The sequence below is a fragment of the Nerophis lumbriciformis genome, linkage group LG17 (assembly GCF_033978685.3).
Source record: "Nerophis lumbriciformis linkage group LG17, RoL_Nlum_v2.1, whole genome shotgun sequence".
Taxonomy (NCBI): Eukaryota; Metazoa; Chordata; class Actinopteri; order Syngnathiformes; family Syngnathidae; genus Nerophis; species Nerophis lumbriciformis.
Genome location: NC_084564.2, coordinates 3195420 through 3216671, shown reverse-complemented (window position 1 = coordinate 3216671; position 21252 = coordinate 3195420). Strand labels below are relative to the sequence as shown.

At 43.3% G+C, this 21252-nt stretch overlaps 1 protein-coding gene across 1 annotated transcript; it reads right to left on the bottom strand.

Moving 5' to 3' along the window:
- Window positions 1-676: 676 nt before the first annotated feature.
- Window positions 677-20981, bottom strand: clns1a (chloride channel, nucleotide-sensitive, 1A). The gene is made up of 8 exons (XM_072914975.1): window positions 20536-20981; window positions 15056-15192; window positions 14853-14984; window positions 7732-7842; window positions 7597-7602; window positions 7341-7514; window positions 917-983; window positions 677-851 (listed from the first exon to the last, which is right to left on the bottom strand). Coding segments are annotated over exons 1-8 (747 nt in total). The 5' UTR covers window positions 20655-20981; the 3' UTR covers window positions 677-850.
- Between the last annotated feature and the right edge of the window lie 271 nt (window positions 20982-21252).

Sequence of the window (21252 nt, the reverse complement as noted above, 5' to 3'; positions counted from 1 at the left end):
ATATATATATATATATATATATGAAATACTTGACTTGGTGAATTCTAGCTGTAAATATACTCCTCCCCTCTTAACCACGCCCCCGCCCCAACCACGCCCCCCCCACCTCCCGAAATCGGAGGTCTCAAGGTTGGCAAGTATGCCGTATCCGTAATACGCCGATAGGGAGAAGTTTTTATTTACACGATGAGTCGGGTGTGTCTTGACCTCCGCCGAACCCCTGAGCCAGACTCACCGAACCACCAGTGTTCCATGGAACCCAGGTTAAGAACCACTGCTCTGAGGTGTGTATCTGAAAAATATGTTAGTCTGCTAACGTTAGCATGCATTATGTGCCAAAATACGACTGTGTATACTTACAAAATGAGCTAAAAAAAAAAAGCTAGTAAACCAACATTAGCATGCTAACAGGTAGCACTTGTCGAGTAACAATATATTTGACGCTGAGGTGTATACCTGCAAAATTAGCAAAAAAAAGCTAGCTTGCTAATATTAGAATTGATCGTGCCGAGGGGCCGCTAACGCTTCAGTTACGGGCCCCGGCCCTAGTGAGTGTGTAAATGTTTGTAGCAGCATGACCTTTGAACTCCGCTACCTCAGTGCCATCAATATTACAGTTGCCTATAAAAAGTCGTTACAATAAAAAAATAAAAAAAGGCAGACAAGCCAAGCAAAATAGAAAAACTATTATTTTATTGACAATTACTACTAGAAAGGATGTGACATGTTAGTTTGGTGGTCAGATGGATTCAAACGACGACGTGCACTACATTGACTACTGAGATGATTGACAGCGACAACAGGAAGTGCCTTGAAGAAGTGCAGCTCCCATGATGCAATTGGGCGTCCATCTACACACACAGGAGGCGCGCGTTAATAAACCCGTCTTACGCACGGCGAGAGACGTGGGACTCACCAGTGGTCCACGTCGGCGTCCTCAAACTGACCCGCCTCCGCAGTGTCGGCGTCCACCTCCATCCCGTCTGCACACACGACAAGTGAAATGGGGGAGGGGGCGGGGGTCACGTGACGCCATAGGGCAGGCCCCGGGGGCCACATGTGGCCCGTTGAGTTTTTCAATCTGGCCCGCCGGACATTCCCAAATCATTTTTTTAGATCTTTAAGATGTAAAGTGTAGCTGCCATTATGATGTGCACTCATGTTTTATAACGACCGTAAGTCTTCAACTATACTAAGTCTTTACATGCTTGGAATCTGCGCTTATGGTTGATATACTAGTTACTATGGTAATCTAATTAGTTACTATGGTCATCTAATTAGCTACTATGGTCATGTAATTACCGTATTTTCCGCACTATTAGCCGCACCTAAAAACCACAAATTTACTCAAAAGCTGACAGTGCGGCTTTTAACCCGGTGCGCTTTATATATGGATTAATATTAAGATTCATTTTCATAAAGTTTCGGTCTCGCAACTACAGCCGCCATCTTTTTTCCCCGTAGAAGAGGAAGTGCTTCTTCTTCTACGCAAGCAACCGCCAAGGTAAGCACCCGCCCCCATAGAACAGGAAGCGCTTCTTCTTCTACTGTAAGCAACCACCCGCCCGCGTAGAAGAAGAAAAAGCGCACGGATATTACCGTACGTTTCATTTCCTTTGTGTGTTTACATCTGTAAAGACCACAAAATGGCTCCTACTAAGCGACAGGGATCCGGTTCATGAAAAGACGCAATCTCTCCATCCGCACACGGACTACTATTTCACAGCAACTGCCTAAAGACTTTCAAGAAAAGCTGGCTACTTTCCGTGCATATTGTAAAAACAAGATAGCTGAAAAAAAGATCCGGCCAGAGAACATTATCAACATGGACGAGGTTCCACTGACTTTTGATATTCCTGTGAACCGCACTGTGGATACAACGGGAGCACGTACGGTGAATATTCGCACCACAGGGAATGAGAAGTCATCCTTCACTGTGGTTCTAGCTTGCCATGCTAATGGCCAGAAACTTCCACCCATGGTGATATTCAAAAGGAAGACCTTGCCAAAAGAGACCTTTCCAGCCGGCGTCATCATAAAAGCTAACTCGAAGGGATGGATGAAGAAAAGATGAGCGAGTGGTTAAGGTAAGTTTAAGTTTACGCGAAGAGGCCGGGTGGCTTTTTTCACGCAGCTCCGTCCATGTTGATATACGACTCCGTGCGCGCCCACATCACGCTGGTTTTTAATATATTATTAAAGTTTGACTGACCTATCTGACTGTTTTTTTGACATTCCTTTAGCGCAGTTAGATGCGGCTTATAACACGGGGCGGCTTATAGGTGGACAAAGTTTTGAAATATGCCGTTCATTGAAGGCGCGGCTTATAACCCAGGGCGGCTTATGGTGCGGAAAATACGGTAGTTACTATGGTCATCTAATTACCGCATTTTTCGGACTATAAGTCGCAGTTTTTTTCATAGTTTGGCCGGGGGTGCGACTTATACTCAGGAGCGACTTATGTGTGAAATGATTAACACATTAGCGTCAAATATCAAATAATATTATTGATCTCATTCACGTAAGAGACTAGACCAGGGGTCGGCAACCCGCGGCTCTTTGATCACTCTGATGCGGCTCAGCAGCTTACTTGCTGAACCCCCCAATTTTCCCGTGAGACTTCCGGATTTCAGTGCCTCTCTTGCAGAAAACTCCCGGGATTAATATTCACCGATTTTCACCCTTACGGCTATGATAAGGGCGTGCCATGATGGTACAACATTTGGCGCCCTCTACAATCTGTATTAACAGCGTGTCAGCCCAACACTTGTTATACAATATACATCTTATGCTTGCACACGTACTTGACAGCATATCATACTTGGTCAACAGCCACACAGGTTACACTGACGGTGACCATATAAAACAACTTTAACACTCTTACTAATAATGCGCCACACTTTGAACCAAAACCAAACAAGAATGACAAACACATTTCGGGAGAACATCTGCACCTTAACACAACAGAACAAATACCCAGAATCCCATGCAGCCCTAACTCTACATTATACAAACCCCCCCCCGCCCCCCCGCCCCCACCGCCACTCCCTCTGTGCGTCGGTTGAGGTGGGCGGGGTTTGGTAGCAGGGGGGGGGTGTATGATGTAGAGTTAGGGCTGCATGGGATTCTGGGTATTTGTCCTGTTGTGTTTATGTTGTGTTACGGTGCAGATGTTCTCCCGAAATGTGTTTGTCATTCTTGTTTGGTGTGGGTTCACAGTGTGGCGCATTATTAGTAAGAGTGTTAAAGTTTTTTGGTTTTTTTTATACCGCCACCGTCAGTGTGAGCTGTGTGGTTGTTGACCAAGTATGCCTTGCTGTCAAGTACGTGTGCAAGCATAAGATGTATATTGTTTAACAAGTGTTGGGCTGGCACGCTGTCAATACAGAGGATTCTGGGTATTTGTCCTGTTGTGTTTATGTTGTGTTACGGTGCAGATGTTCTCCCGAAATGTGTTTGTCATTCTTGTTTGGTGTGGGTTCACAGTGTGGCGCATTATTAGTAAGAGTGTTAAAGTTTTTTTTTTTTTTTATACCGCCACCGTCAGTGTGAGCTGTGTGGTTGTTGACCAAGTATGCCTTGCTGTCAAGTACGTGTGCAAGCATAAGATGTATATTGTTTAACAAGTGTTGGGCTGGCACGCTGTCAATACAGAGGATTCTGGGTATTTGTCCTGTTGTGTTTATGTTGTGCTACGGTGCAGATGTTCTCCCGAAATGTGTTTGTCATTCTTGTTTGGTGTGGGTTCACAGTGTGGCGCATTATTAGTAAGAGTGTTAAAGTTTTTTTTTTTTTTTTATACCGCCACCGTCAGTGTGAGCTGTGTGGTTGTTGACCAAGTATGCCATGCTGTAACCTGCGTTAGCAAAGCGGAAGCCCCATACAACGTGTAGCTGATCAGGCACGCTGACTGTAGTGGGTGCTATATGCTGTAACATCACGGCACGCATGACGCTGGCAAGCGCCGTTAAATACAAACCCGCGTGCCGCACCAGCTTTCAAATTCCACACAAAAGGTGTGGGCAGCGTGTCCGAGACCCCTGGTTTATACATAGCACAAAGCAAAATAAAAAAACTTCGTATGCAGTGTTATTTCATTTAGAATTTCAAAAAATTTTTGCGGCTCCCATTGTTTTCTATAATTTGTGAAACTGATCAAAGTGGCTCTTTGACTGGTAAAGGTTGCCGACCCCTGGACTAGACGTATAAGATTTCATGGGATTTAGCGATTAGGAGTGACAGATTGTTTGGTAAACGTATAGCATGTTCTATATGTTATAGTTATTTGAATGACTCTTACCATAATATGTTACGTTAACATACCAGTTGCTTATTTATGCCTCATATAACGTACACTTATTCAGCCTTTATTTATTTTAAATTGCCTTTCAAATGTCGATCATACCTGCCAACTTTTGAAATCAGAAAAACCTAGTAGCCAGGGTCCAGGGGCCGCAGGCCCCGGTAGGTCCAGGAAAAGTCCCGGTGGGGGGTTCAGGGCCCCCCGACGCAAAATGATTGATTGCATTCAGACAGGTTAAAATGTTGCTAAAACCATCACTTTTCTATCAGTCACAGTGACTTTTCAAAACAAAAATATTACAGCAAAAATCATCTGGGTTGATTGACATGTTTATTCTGTAAGCTAACTTCAATAGTTTGAAATTATTTTGACAGTTAATGCCAGTTATCCTGTCAACCTTTCACAAGACTTCAATTTGTTCATTGAAAGTATAAACACTTTTTACAGTAAACAAATGGTAAAACAGTACTAAACAATTCCATTAAAAAAAAAATTGGTGTCATTATTAACTTTCTGTCCAAGCTTGTATAATCTACTGCCTTGTTCAATTGTAAAAAATATTCTGTGCCTAAAATTCACATTTCTATCACAATTATCATACTGTAAACATGGTAAGCTAACTTCATTAAAATTAATAGTCCTGTCAATAGCATGGAATTACAATTCAAATGTAGTTTTTTTGTAAGCCTTTCAAAAGAATTCAAAATATGAAAAATGAATGAAAATTAATTGAAGCCATCAGACACTTGAAAAGTGGCACATCACATCTCTAATGTAATCATTTGAACTTTTCAACAGAAATAGCACTGCAAAAATATTAAGGACATACTTCTGTATTTTGGTAGTTATGCTGTCAACATTTAACACGATTTCTTCAACTTGGACTTGAAAGCATAAATAGTATAAACACTTTTAACAGTATAACAGTACTAAACAATTCCAAAAGATAACATTGGTGTCATTACCTTTTTGTGGCTAAAATCCAAATTTATTCTATCAGATTGATCATACTGCAAAAATGATATGGTAACTTTATGATAAGTTTACTTGAAGTGGCATAAAACACTGAAAGTGATTGTTCCTATAACCCCTTTGTTTCAAATGTTTGTTCCACTTGTGGCAGTCGGGCACCAGCATACCGTCTTTGACAACTTGAAGTGGCATAAAACACTGAAAGTGATTGTTCCTATAACCCCTTTGTTTTAAATGTTTTATGCCACTTCAAGTTGTCAAAGACGTGCTGTGAAATACAGCCGACAGGATTGCGCATGCATGGTGCAGGAGAACAAAGGACTTCTTTCATTTAAGGTTTGTGAGAAACCATCAAACTCATTCGTTAAAAGGACTCTATTTATTTTTGGGAGCGCGATCACCGCGTAATGATTTTTAAAAGGTTGCATTACAAACATTTAACTGTCCCATGTGATCAGCCAGTGCGATTGGAAGTCCATGCTCAATTATTGCCTCCGTAAAAAAACTTCGGCATTTATCACATCCAAAGAATCTGTTTGGGCGACGGAAAACGTTGAAAGTTTTCCACTTGTATCGCTAGCAACGGCATTAGACTTGTGTTTTTTTGTCCCAACGTGGTCTTTTACATCGCTAATTCCTCCGTGTCCGATCGAAAAATCTTGTCTGCACAAAGTGCAATTCGCGTAGTTTTCACCCTTTTTGGAACGGATACCGTATTTTCCGCATCATAAGGCGCCCTGGGTTATAAGCCGCGCCTTCAATGAACGGCATATTTCAAAACTTTGTCCACCTATAAGCCGCCCCGTGTTATAAGCCGCATCTAACTGCGCTAAAGGAATGTCAAAAAAACAGTCAGATAGGTCAGTCAAACTTTAATAATATATTAAAAACCAGCGTGATGTGGGCGCGCATGGAGTCGTATATCAACATGGACGGAGCTGCGTGAAAAAAGCCACCCGGCCTCTTCGCGTAAACTTACCTTAACCACTCGCTCATCTTTTCTTCATCCATCCATCCCTTCGAGTTAGCTTTTATGATGACGCCGGCTGGAAAGGTCTCTTTTGGCAAGGTCTTCCTTTTGAATATCACCATGGGTGGAAGTTTCTGGCCATTAGCATGGCAAGCTAGAACCACAGTGAAGGATGACTTCTCATTCCCTGTGGTGCGAATATTCACCGTACGTGCTCCCGTTGTATCCACAGTGCGGTTCACAGGAATATCAGTTGCTGTGAAATAGTAATCCGTGTGCGGATGGAGAGATTGCGTCTTTTCATGAACCGGATCCCTGTCACTTGGTAGGAGCCATTTTGTGGTCTTTACAGATGTAAACACACAAAGGAAATGAAACGTACGGTATATCCGCGCGCTTTTTCTTCTTCTACGCGGGCGGGTGGTTGCTTACAGTAGAAGAAGAAGCGCTTCCTGTTCTATGGGGGCGGGTGCTTACCTTGGCGGTTGCTTGCGTAGAAGAAGAAGCGCTTCCTGTTCTACCGGGAAAAAAGATGGCGGCTGTTTACCGAAGTTGCGAGACCGAAACTTTATGAAAATGAATCTTAATATTTATCCATATATAAAGCGCACCGGATTATAAGGCGCACTGTCAGCTTTTGAGAAAATTTGTGGTTTTTAGGTGCGGCTTATAGTGCGGAAAATACGGTAATTAGGCTTTTGAATATTCTTCACGGAATGACTGCAGTTTTCTTTTCGGTTTAAGACTCGTTTGCTATTTTCCTCCGGCCGATTCCATGCTCGTTTGGAAACAATGGCAACTGGTGCCTCGTGCTTGGCAGCGGTGCTATAAATAGCCTCGCGCATGGCATTCGGAATGCCTCGATAGGAAGTTACGGGAAGCAGTGTCGATTGTCATTGTTGTTACGCGATTTCGTGAATAAAACTTAAAAAAAAATAAAAAAATTTTAATGAATGAAAAACCGTAATTTTTAATCACTGCAACCGTAACCCGGAATAGGTTGATGAAAACCGTACTAATTACGGGAAAACCGGAGTAGTTGGCAGGTATGTAATTGCCCAGGCCTGCCATAGGGTGACGCCGGCGTCGTCCTACCTTCGAACTCCGCGTTGCTCAGCTCCGTCCTCACGCCGGCCATGTGATACTGCTGCGCCACGCTCTGTGCCAACATGCCCTCCAGCCTCTCCAGCGTGGCGTGGCCCTCCTGCGTCAGCGCCGACAGACCCTCGTCGCACGTGTAGAAGGTGGGGATGTCGGCGTGGCCGTGCTCTGCCCGGACGGAGAGGAGGCGACCGATTAATAAGATGGCGCGTTTCAAAATATGGGGGATTCTAAATAGAGTGGATCTTACCAGCCTCTGTGGCGAGTCCAGTGGCGGCGAGAGATGGACAAGAGAAATCACCCACGTCAAATGTTACTTTATCGCATTTTTGTGTGTGTGCGTGTGTGTGTGTGTGTGTGTGTGTGTGTGTGTGTTATGTCTGACCGGCCTCCTCCACATCGTACTCTTCGCCTTCAAAGTCGTTATCGGAGTCGTCGTCTTCTGGGTCAGGATGCAGCGCCTGGCATTCGCACATGGCAGCAAACATGGAGTCCACTGCACACACACACACACACACACACACACACACACACACACACACACACACACACACGTTATTAATAAAGCATAAAACATAGCTTTATGTATGCTGCACTTAAGACAACTGGATAATTTAGTACAGGGGTGTCAAACTCATTTTAGCTCAGGGGCCACATGGCATACTTGCCAACCTTGAGACTTCCAGATTGGGGGGGTGGGGGTGGGGGGCGGGGCGCGGGGTTAAGGGGGAGGAGTATATTTATAGCTAGAATTCACTGAAATGAAAGTATTTATTTTATATATACCGTATTTTTCGGACTATAAGTCGCAGTTTTTTTCATAGTTTGGCCGGGCTCCAGTGCGACTTATATATGTTTTTTTCCTTCTTTATTAGGCATTTTCGGCAGGTGTGACTTATACTCCGGTGTGACTTATACTCCGAAAGATACGGTATATATATATATATACCGTATATATATAGTAGAAGCATTTAAGTCCCATCTTAAAACTCATCTTAAAACTCATTTGTATACTCTAGCCTTTAAATAGCCCCCCTGTTAGACCAGTTGATCTGCCGTTTCTTTTCTTTTCTCCTCTGCTCCCCTTTTCCTTGAGGGGGGGGGGCACAGGTCCGGTGGCCATGGATGAAGTGCTGGCTGTCCAGAGTCGGGACCCGGGGTGGACCGCTCGCCTGTGCATCGGCTGGGAACATCTCTGCGCTGCTGACCAGTCTCCGCTCGGGATGGTGTCCTGCTGGCCCCACTATGGACTGGACTCTTACTACTATTATGTTGGATCCACTATGGACTGGACTCTCACAATATTATGTCAGACCCACTCGACATCCATTGCTTTCGGTCTCCCCTAGAGGGGGGGGGTTACCCACATATGCGGTCCTCTCCAAGGTTTCTCATAGTCATTCACATCGACGTCCCACTGGGGTGAGTTTTTCCTTGCCCGTATGTGGGCTTTGTACCGAGGATGTCGTTGTGGCTTGTGCAGCCCTTTGAGACACTTGTGATTTAGGGCTATATAAATAAAGATTGATTGATTGATTGATTGATGATATATATATATATATATATATATATATATTAGAGATGCGCGGATAGGCAATTATTTCATCCGCAACCGCATCAGAAAGTCGTCAACCATCCGCCATCCACCCGATGTAACATTTGATCAGAACCGCACCCGCCCGTTGTTATATATCTAATATAGACGATGCAAGGCATTAGTGAGGTTATAAAGCTTTTGCCTGTTAAAGAAAGGAAACTGATCCAATGCAGTGCAGACATTCGCGTGCCACGCTGTCACGACCCAGACGCACACCAGTGCGCAATCATATGGGAGCCGCGCTGAGCGCACCTCCAAGCGCGTCTCGCTGCCGGCGACGGCCGCGTATGAGCCCGACGCTCCAGCGCCATCCATTTTCAGGGCTAGTTGATTCGGCAGGTGGGTTGTTACACACTCCTTAGCGGGTTCCGACTTCCATGGCCACCGTCCTGCTGTCTATATCAACCAGGGTGAGCCCCACCCCTTTCGTGAGCGCACTGCGCGCGGAGTGACCCCTGTTACGCGCCCCCGGCAACAGGGGTGGCGGGCAGGTAAGCTGCGCGGGCGGAGCGCGCGGAGTGACCCCTGTTACGAGCCCCCGGCCACGGGGGTGGCGGGCAGGTAAGCTGCTTACCAGCTGCGCGTGACGCCGGCCGCGGCGAAGGCGGACGAGGCGGGGTGTCGGTGCGGTGGGCGCGGTGGTGACCCTGGACGTGCGTCGGGCCCTTCTCGCGGATCGCCTCGGCTACGGCTTCCGGTGGGGCCCTCTCGGGGGAAGGGGCCGGCGAGGCGTCCCTTCTCCGCTCCGTAAAAGTGTCCATCTCTTTTTTTTTTTTTCTTCTGTTGTGGCATATGCTGCAGGTGCCTGCTCGTTTTTCGTATGTGGGTAACAACATTTAACTATGTATATATATTTCCCAATTGGTTTAACTGCCACCCGCCTGAATCTATTTAAAATCTAATTTTTTTTTATTTCAACCACCCGACCCACGGATAAAATCTAATTTTTTTTAATTTCATCCGCCCGATCCGCGGATAATCCGCGGACTCCGCGGTTGTGCCCGCAAACCGCGCATCTCTAATATATATATATATATAAATATATATATATATATGGTATTATATTTGGTGGTATTTTGTAGCGTCCCGGAAGAGTTAGTGCTGCAAAGGGTTCTTGGGTATTTGTGCTGTTGTGTTTATGTTGTGTTACGGTGCGGATGTTCTCCCGAAATGTGTTTGTCATTCTTGTTTGGTGTGGATTCACAGTGTGGCGTATATTTGTAACAGTGTTAAAGTTGTTTATACGGCCACCCTCAGTGTGACCTGTATGGCTGTTGATCAAGTATGCGTTGCATTTCACGTGTGGGTGCGTACAGAAGCCGCACAAATCTTGTGACTGGGCCAAGAGTGTGGTCCGGGTGGACTACGAGATATAATGACTGATGAACACCTTGGTTGGATAATGAAGGTTGCCTCAGCTCAAAGCCTGAGCCCCGACATTAATGAACTAGCATCCAAGAAAAGATGGCAGGTATCTGGCTTGGGCACATCAGATTAGATCAGTGTGTTGCAAACTGAGTAGTTTAAAGTCCTGAATGGTTGGTTTATTCATTGTTATTTTATTTTCTAATGTATTAGCCTGTGGAACAAGTTAATGTTGATATTTACCTCAGAAGGCTGCAAATAGAAAAGAGGCATTCAATTTGTATTTAAATTGTATTTGATATGCCATTGATATTTTTTAATTATTATTATTATTATTATTTGAAACTGGATTTTGCATGTCACTATAAAGTTATATAAGCCTTGCTTGTTCAATATTTAATGCAAAACTTGTTTGGGTCCCTATTAAAAAGGTTAATTTGTTCAACCTTGGCCCGCGGCTTTGTTCAGTTTTACATTTTGGCCCACTCTGTATTTGAGTTTGACACCCCTGATATAAAACAACTTCAAAACCCTCCATTAACATTTTAAATACACACTCTTTTACTCGTAAAGCGTCCTTTCTCTCGAGAACCGACATCGTTTACATATGGAAAATGGTGGTAATAACCATTATGAACTTTCCGGGACGATCGATTTTCCGAATAAAATCACCGAACAAAGTCGAAACTTCCTTCTTCCCAACAGTATCAGTGATTTCCCTTTCCATCGAAACTTATTTTTGACATGTTTATCAATTTCTTTTACTCGTAAAGCGTCCTTTCTCTCGAGAACCGACATCGTTTACATATGGAAAATGGCGGTAATAACCATTATGAATGATGACGTTATTAACGTCATCATTCATAACAGATGTCCTGATTGGTCACAAGGAACATATCGACCAATCAACTACGGCGTAATATAAACTACGTCTTGAATCTTGATTTAGGGTCGGGAAAAAAAAACGGAAAAAAGGGAGATAATTTTTTTTTTTTCCCGAGATTAAAAAAGACGGAATTCCGACTTTAGACGGAAAAATCACATGCCTGACTTTTTCAGGAAAATCAGCCGATATTGATGGGTGGCCAATCGATCGGTCAACCATCGCAGGCAAACAAAACTACAAACATGGCTGACAAGTTTCATGTGGCGTTCAAATGTACTTTTCCCAGTCCGAAGATTGTGCACTTTTCAGTTCAAATGCAGCGGAACATTTTCAACAATTAGCTGAACAAGAGACAATACTATGATATAACATACAAATACATAGCTAATTAAAGCTGCAAGCAGCATTGGTCGGGCCCGCGTATTTGGCAGGTGCTAGTCCTAAGTGTCCCAATACTTTTGTCAAGTTTTAGTCCCAAGTGTCCCAATACTTTTGTCCAGTGTAAGTGTCCCAATACTTGTGTCCAGTGGTAGTCCTAAGTGTCCCAATACTTTTGTCAAGTTGTAGTCCTAAGTGTCCCAATACTTTTGGCCAGTGTAGGTGTACCAATACTTTTGTCCAGTGGTAGTCCTAAGTGTCCCAATACTTTTGTCCAGTTGTAGTCCTAAGTGTCCCAATACTTTTGTCAAGTTGTAGTCCTAAGTGTCCCAATACTTTTGGCCAGTGTAGGTGTACCAATACTTTTGTCCAGTGGTAGTCCTAAGTGTCCCAATACTTGTGTCCAGTTGTAGTCCTAAGTGTCCCAATACTTGTGTCCAGTTGTAGTCCTAAGTGTCCCAATACTTTTGTCAAGTTGTAGTCCTAAGTGTCCCAATACTTTTGTCAAGTTTTAGAAGTGTCCCAAAACTTTTGTCCAGTGTAAGTGTCCCAATACTTTTGGCAGGTGCTAGTCCTAAGTGTCCTAATACTTTTGTCCAGTTTTAGTCCTAAGTGTCCCAATACTTTTGTCAAGTTGTAGTCCTAAGTGTTCCAATACTTTTGTTCAGTTTTAGTCCTAAGTGTCCCAATAATTTTGTCAAGTTGTAGTCCTAAGTGTCCCAATACTTTTGTCCAGTATAGGTGTCCCAATACTTTTGTCCAGTTTTAGTCCTAAGTGTCCCAATACTTTTGTCTAGTGGTAGTCGGAAGTGTCCCAAAACTTTAGTCCTAAGTGTCCCAATACTTTTGTCCAGTTTTAGTCCTAAGTGTCCCAATACTTTTGTCCAGTGGTAATCCGAAGTGTCCCAATACTTATGTCAAGTTGAAGTCCCAAGTGGCCCAATACTTTTGTCAAGTTGTAGTCCTAAGTGTCCCAATACTTTTGTCAAGTTTTAGTCCCAAGTGGCCCAATACTTATGTCAAGTTGTAGTCCTAAGTATCCCAATACTTTAGTCAATTTCTGGTCCTAAGTGTCCCAAAACTTTTGTCCAGTTTTAGTCCTAAGTGTCCCAATACTTTTGTCTAGTGTAAGTGTCCCAATACTTTTGTCAAGTGGTAGTCCCAAGTGTCCCAATACTTTTGTCCAGTTTTAGTCCCAAGTGTCCCAATACTTGTCAAGTTGTAGTCCTAAGTGTCCCAATACTTTTGTCCAGTGTAGGTGTCCCAATACTTTTGTCCAGAGGTAGTCCTAAGTGTCCCAATACTTTTGTCCAGTGTAGGTGTCCCAATACTTTTGTCCAGAGGTAGTCCTAAGTGTCCCAATAATTTTGTCACGTTTAGGCGTAAGTGTCCCAATACTTTTGTCCAGTGTAAGTGTCCCAATACTTTTGTCCAGTGGTAGTCACAAGTGTCCCAATACTTTTGTCAAGTTGTAGTCCTAAGTGTCCCAATACTTTTGTCTACTTTTAGTCTGAAGTGTCCCAAGACTTTTGTCTAGTGTACCTACCTTGTCTGCATTGTGTGGGCACGTTGGTGCTTCCTGCTTTTAAGCAGCCATCTTAAAAAAACAGCAGCGCAGCAGCATCAGCGCGTCTTTGAAGGGTCATAAAATCAAAACCGGAGCAGTTAGAAAAAAAGCCCTTCTGTCATTGTAATCACAAGGGTTCAATCCCTCTCCTGTGTTAGTTTGAAGGCGAAACGACAAACGCGCTCAGAGGAGATCGTTTTTGAAGGAAGGTGACCGGTTTTTACAAAAAATGTGTTTTGAAGGGGGAATAGCAAACTTCCTGTTGATTTTTGCTGGGGGTTTTTGTTTCATGTCTCTCCGACCTTCCCAGTGGGAGTTACAGGCAGTTATGTAATTTTTTTCTTCCGAGGAGCAGTTTTTTCTGCGTTTTATTCAAAAATTGCGGTAGAGCGCAATTTTTAGATTTGGGGTTAGGTTTTTTCATTAGATCACAATTTTAGCCAGTCCTGATGTGTGTGTTCAGTTTGGTGAGTTTTGAAGCATGTTAAGGGGGTCAAAATACAGCTCAAAGAGGCAAAAGTTACTGTTTTTAGTACTTTTTTGTCTTGAAGGGGGAATTGCCAACTTCCTGTTGATTTTTGCCCGAGGATGTACAATTATGAAAGGTAGGTGTAAGTCACACCTACATAAAGGTTTTTGTTTCATGTCTCTCCGACCTTCCTAGTGGGAGTTACAGGCAGTCTAGTTAGTTTGTTTTCCTAGGGGGCGCTAGAGCGCAATTTTGAGTTTTGCTGTTCGGTTTTTTTATCAAAAGGCAATTTTCGCAGGTCCTGACGTGTGCGTCAAATATGGTGAGTTTTGAAGCATGTTAAGTGGGTCAAATTGCAGCTCAAAGAGGCGGCCGGTATAATAACAAAACCTTAGAAATTCAATAGGTCCTTATGTCCCATTGTATAAGGACTCCCTTTGGGAGTCCTTATACAATGGGCCATGCGGGCCCTAATAATAATAAAACCTTAGAAATTCAATGGGTCCTTATGTCCCATTGCATAAGGACTCCCTTTGGGAGTCCTTATACAATGGGCCATGCGGGCCCTAATAATAAAACCTTAGAAATTCAATAGGTCCTTATGTCCCATTGCATAAGGACTCCCTTTGGGAGTCCTTATACAATGGGCCATGCGGGCCCTAATAATAATAAAACCTTAGAAATTCAATAGGTCCTTATGTCCCATTGCATAAGGACTCCCTTTGGGAGTCCTTATACAATGGGCCATGCGGGCCCTAATAATAAAACCTTAGAAATTCAATAGGTCCTTATGTCCCATTGCATAAGGACTCCCTTTGGGAGTCCTTATACAATGGGCCATGCGGGCCCTAATAATAATAAAACCTTAGAAATTCAATAGGTCCTTATGTCCCATTGCATAAGGACTCCCTTTGGGAGTCCTTATACAATGGGCCATGCGGGCCCTAATAATAATAAAACCTTAGAAATTCAATAGGTCCTTATGTCCCATTGCATAAGGACTCCCTTTGGGAGTCCTTATACAATGGGCCATGCGGGCCCTAATAATAAAACCTTAGAAATTCAATAGGTCCTTATGTCCCATTGCATAAGGACTCCCTTTGGGAGTCCTTATACAATGGGCCATGCGGGCCCTAATAATAATAAAACCTTAGAAATTCAATAGGTCCTTATGTCCCATTGCATAAGGACTCCCTTTGGGAGTCCTTATACAATGGGCCATGCGGGCCCTAAATAGTACTCACATGCAGCCTTGTCACCGGGCACAAATCGGATCTCAGTGATGGCTCCCTCTTCGTCATCGCCACCATCACTGCTGCCGCCGTCGTCTTCCTCCTCCTCGGCCGCCTTGTCCGCCATCTCTGCCTCGTTCTCCTCTGCGGGGAAGGCGAGAAAGTCGGGGTAGCCACAAAGTTCCACGCCCGCGTGCGAATGTTGGCCACCTCACCACTGAGCTTCCCGTTGACCATGACGTAGAGATGCTCCTGAGGGTACGCGCTGACGTCTCTGGAGATGGCGTGCAGGCCGATGGTGGGGTATTCCAGACAGAAGCCCAGCCCGGCGCCGTCAAACCACGACAGACGTCTGCAGGGTCAAAAACTCGATACTTGATCCACTGAGGACGAGCAGTAAGTTCAAACAATTAAGCGCTACGTGCTCGCCCTCGCGAGTTAGCACGTTAGAACGCACCTTGTCTTCCAGAGAATAAGAAGACGGAGCAGGAGAGAGTTATGTTTTGGAAGAAGGTATTTGTGTTTTGTTCTTAGATACCTTGTACTAAAAAGATGTGCATGAGGGAATATTTTAAATGGAAGATAATCCCAAGAAATATGTTAATTCCGAACGATGACTTTTTCCCTACGCTTTAAACTTTGCGGCTTATAAAATGTACAGATTTTTCTTCGCTGACGGCTAAGGCTGAAACGACGCGTCGACGTAGTCGACGTCATCGATAACGTAAATACGTCGACACCGTTTTTGTGCGTCGACGCGTCGCATACCATATTTCCTTGAATCATACTTGCCAACCCTCCCGGATTTTCCGGGAGACTCCCGAAATTCAGCACCTCTCCCGAAAACCTCCCGGAAGAAATTTTCTCCCGAAAATCTCCCGGAATTCAGCCAGAGCTGGAGGCCACGCCCCCTCCAGCTCCATGCGGACCTGAGTCCAGTGTGCGCACTAGAGATGCGCGGATAGGCAATTATTTCATCCGCAACCGCATCAGAAAGTCGTCAACCATCCGCCATCCACCCGATGTAGCATTTAATCAGAACCGCATCCGCCCGCACCCGCCCGTTGTTATATATCTAATATAGACGATGCAAGGCATTAGTGAGGTTATAAAGCTTTTGCCTGTTAAAGAAAGGAGACTGATCCAATGCAGCACAGACATTAACGTGCCACGCTGTCACGACCCAGACGCACACCAGTGCGCAATCATATGGGAGCCGCACTGAGCGCACCTCCAAGCGCGTCTCCCTGCCGGCGACGGCCGGGTATGGGCCCGACGCTCCAGCGCCATCCATTTTCAGGGCTAGTTGATTCGGCAGGTGGGTTGTTACACACTCCTTAGCGGGTTCCGACTTCCATGGCCACCGTCCTGCTGTCTATATCAACCAGGGTGAGCCCCACCCCTTTCGTGAGCGCACTGCGCGCGGAGTGACCCCTGTTACGCGCCCCCGGCAACGGGGGTGGCGGGCAGGTAAGCTGCACGGGCGGAGCGCGCGGAGTGACCCCTGTTACGAGCCCCCGGCCACGGGGGTGGCGGGCAGGTAAGCTGCTTACCTGCTGCGCGTGACGCCGGCCGCGGCGAAGGCGGACGAGGCCCTTCTCGCGGATCGCCTCAGCTACGGCTACCGGTGGGGCCCTCTCAGGGGAAGGGGCCTCGGTCCCGGACCCCGGCGAGGCGTCCCTTCTCCGCTCCGTAAAAGTGTCCATCTCTTTTTTTTTTTCTTCTTCTGCTGTGGCATATGCTGCAGGTGCCTGCTCGTTTTTCGTATGTGGGTAACAACATTTAACTATGTATATATATTTCCCAATTGGTTTACTGCCACCCGCCTGAATCTATTTAAAATCTTTTTTTTTTTTTTATTTCAACCGCCCGACCCGACCCGCGGATAAAATCTAATTTTTTTTAATTTCATCCGCCCGATCCGCGGACTCCGCGGTTGTGCCCGCAAACCGCGCATCTCTAGTGCGCACACAAGGAGACTAAGCAGAAGAACGAGACCATAGTCGAAGAGCGCAGGGGAGACACTTCTCCAGGGCCGATGTATGCTCGGGGCAACACCTTTCTCCACAGCGGACGACTTTAGGGTGAATGATGAGTCCAGCGATTAGTTGCAAATCTTGCTTTATTGATTGCTTACACAGCCAATCCAACACAAAACCAACTAGTCCCTCCCTGCACTCACGCTACGCTCCCTCTCTTCTCTCGCCCACACACTCACTGACGTCGTCGTGGTTGGTGTTGTTTACTTTGTCATATTGCCATCATATTGTATCTCTTATATTTGACTGCCATCTAATAGTCACACTTATCATTACACCACGTACCAAATAAAATTGCTTCGAGGTCAGTAAGCAAAACCAATAATTATTCCGTACATTAGGCACACCGGTTATAAGGCGCACTGTCGAGTTTTGAGGAAAATAAAGGATTTTAAGTGCGCCTTATGGTCCAGAAAATATGGTATTTCCATTATCATCGACTTCAAATGTCGGTATCCTAGACCAGGGGTTCTCAAATGGGGGTACGCGTACCCCTGGGGGTACTTGAAGGTATGCCAAGGGGTATGTGAGATTTTTTTTTTAAATATTCTAAAAAATAGCAACAATTCAAAAATCCTTTATAAATATAAATAAAAACCTATCTTTTTTTCCCAAATAGTTCAAGAAAGACCACTACAAATGAGCAATATTTTGCACTGTTATACAATTTAATAAATCAGAAACTGATGACATAGTGCTGTATTTGACTTCTTTATCTCTTTTTTTCCAACCAAAAATGCTTTGCTCTGATTAGGGGGTACTTGAATTTAAAAAAAATTCACAGGGGGTACATCACTACAAAGGCGGACACGCGCAATTTGTCAGGATTTATGCAGATCCCAAATACAGATCAGCAGGTACCAGAAGGTAAGAAAAGTTGCTTTTGCATAATATTGCAAAACAAAACGCCAGATAATATGTCTTACCTTATACACACACCATAATAATACTCGTATGTTTAATGCGCCGACAATCCATCAAGCGGTGCGGCTTCATAGCTTACCAAAGTCGTATTAAACATTTTGATAGATTTTTGTGCGCCGTGTGTAATGTTCTATATTTTCAATGGAACATATAAAATGTTGGTGTTGTTTACTTTGTCATATTGCCATCATATTGCAGTCTACATGTATCCATACTTGCCAACCTTGAGACCTCCGATTTTGGGAGGTGGGGGGTGGGGGCGTGGTCGGGTGTGGGGCGGGGCGTGGTTAAGAGGGGAGGAGTATATTGACAGCTAGTCACCAAGTCAAGTATTTCATACATATTTTATATATATATCTACATTCTGAAAATATGCAAACAAAACTGTGTTTAGATAATTGATACTTCAAACTTGCATAAATAAATATTAAGGAATATAACATAACTTGGCTTCTGAGAGTTTCAAAATGTAATGAATAAAATGCTAAAGTTGTTGATAAACAAGCAATTATTTTAATAATTAAATATGGTCATTTTAAATGAATTATTATGATAATTTAGAATACATTATTTCCAATATGTTTATTTTAATGTATAATTCTATGGCTGGATGTAATAAGGAGTCACGAAAAAATACAAATAAAAATACAATTAATTTTGATGTTTTTAGCAAAATATAGTAAAAATGTATTTAGTTTTTTTTAATTAATAAAAATATATTAATTTTTAGGTAAAATAAACATAATAATACAATTTATCTCTCGTCTGGATGATTTAGTTCTTGTCACCCTGTTGTCCTCCCGTCATGAAAAAAGGCTGTCCTCACTCAGGTCCGCATGGCGCTGGAGGGGGCGTGGCCTCCAGCTCCGGCTGAAAATCGGGAGATTTTCGGGAGAATATTTGTCCCGGGAAAAAAATGATTTTAAGTGCGCCTTATGGTCCAGAAAATATGGTATTTTCATAGTTAGAACATAACACTGCTTTTTTTTTTTTTAACATTATCATCGACTCCAAATGTCGGTGTCCTAGACCACTACTAATAATCGGTATCGGCAAGATAAAAAATATGCAAAACATTATTCATTTTGATTACATCTGGTTGACAGAGGTGGGTAGAGTAGCCAGAAATTGTACTCAAGTAAGAGTACTGTTACTTTAGAGATTTATTACTCAAGTAAAAGTAAGGAGTAGTCACCCAAATATTTACTTGAGTAAAAGTAAAAAGTAGGTTGTGAAAAAACTACTCAAGTACTGAGTAACTGATGAGTAACATACACACTCATATCATATATATATATATATATATATATATATATATATATATATATATATATATATATATATATATATATATATATATATATATATACACATACATACATACATATACATTGATATATACAGTATATAATGTGTATGTATTTATTTTGCTGTTTTTGTTTACATGTTAAAGGTGTTTTAATGAATATACATGCATGTTTAACATATAGATTCCTTTCTTTCATGAAGACAAGAATATAAGTTGGTGTATTACCTGATTCTGATGACTTGCATTGATTGTAATCAGACAGTAGTGATGATAACGTCCACGTTTTCAAATGGAGGAGAAGAAAAGTTCCTCCTTTCTGTCTAATACCACATGAAAGTGGTGGGTTTTTGGCATCTTATTTGTCCAGCTTCCATATTCGTTTTTATACACTTTACAAGAAATACATTGGCGTCAAACTCCGTAGCTTGCTAGCTTGTTTGCGCTGGCTTTCGGAGACTCTTGTTTTGAAAGCGCCGGCGCGATGGAGCGGCACTTTTATTGTGAAGACAGGAACGTCCTCGTGCGGTTGAAATAAAAAAGTATATTTTTTCCTTCACACTTTTGATTGATTGATTGGAACTTTTATTAGTAGATTGCACAGTACAGTACATATTCCGTACAATTGACCACTAAATGGTAACACACGAATAAGTTTTTCAACTTGTTTAAGCCAGGTCATGTGACCACCTGGCTCTGTTTGATTGGTCCAACGTCACCAGTGACTGCATCTGATTGGTGGAACGGAGTGAAACGTCACCAGTAAGGCAGGCACTTTGACGGTCTGTCTGACAGACCAAAACAAACAAAGCGTGCATTAACAGATCGATCAAAATTAGTAGCGAGTAACGAGCTGAATGTAGATAAAAGTAGCGGAGTAAAAGTAGCATTCCTTCTCTATAAATATACTTAAGTAAAAGTAAAAGTATGTTGCATTAAAACTACTCTTAGAAGTACAATTTATACCAAAAGTTACTCAAGTAGATGTAACGGAGTAAATGTAGCGCGTTACTACCCACCTCTGCTGGTTGAGCAATAAGGTGACTTAATAAATAAAGCTACTATTGGCATTCAAATCCCAGAATACCTCCTTAGTAACCAATACAAGACAACACCATAACAATAAAATTTGAATTAAAAAAACACACATTAGTGAAAATAACGAGAACTAAAGAGTATCGATTTCATCACGATGGTACCAATCTCACACCAGCATTGGTATAAACAGTATCGACATTTGAATCGTTCCACCCCATTAGCTACACCGGAAGTTCCGGTTTCTGCCCAAAGCTTGCATTTGTGACCAGAATATAAAGATAATTTAAACACAGCGTGCTTTGAATAACGATATAAAGTCCACACAGCACACCAGTAAGCCTAAAACAAGCATTTAATAGTAAAAAATTAAATGAAATATTTGCCTTACGTTTCAGCGACGTAGAGCGTCCCACAGCCCAACTTGTTGCCGTCCATGACTGCAGTGGTGTCGGCTTGCTGGAGCTTCACTCCCTCGGTGGGAGGACGGAGGTTCTTCAACAAAACCATCGTCGGCACAAGGAGAAGATTACGAATCCGAAGCGCGGTCCCAAAGTCAACAGGAAGACGCTGCTGCTGAAAATCCTGCTAATTTATCTCGATGACATGAATCTGCTAAAAGGCTGAAATGAAGCGTTTAAAGCTCAGTCTGCTGCGGCCTGCGAGAAGGATGACGTTGAAGCCTCGGTAAGATGTCGAAAACTTGCCGCGCGATAGTTCTGGCAACACTAAGACGTATTTTTTAAGTGTTATCGGCAACACAACGTGGCCTTGTTGCTTCGCGCTTGACGTACGGAAATGCGAAGCTTTACATTGTAAACTGTTTCCGCTTAGCTTTGGACTTTTGTTTTGAAAGTCTGTCCGGGAAGTGATGGCTTTCCACTCGTTGATGACGCACTTTTCTTAAGAAAAAAAAAATTAAATGTTTGAAAAAACAAAATCAATGCAAAAAACTGTTTAAATGACGACTAACTTCACAAACACAATGTTAAACTGCCTTTTTTTAGTCAAAAGCAACTAGGCTATTTATAATTGTGCTTATAGTAAATGTTTAAACCAGTGGTCCCCAAACTACGGCCCGCCAGCGTCCAAAATCCGGCCCGCCGGA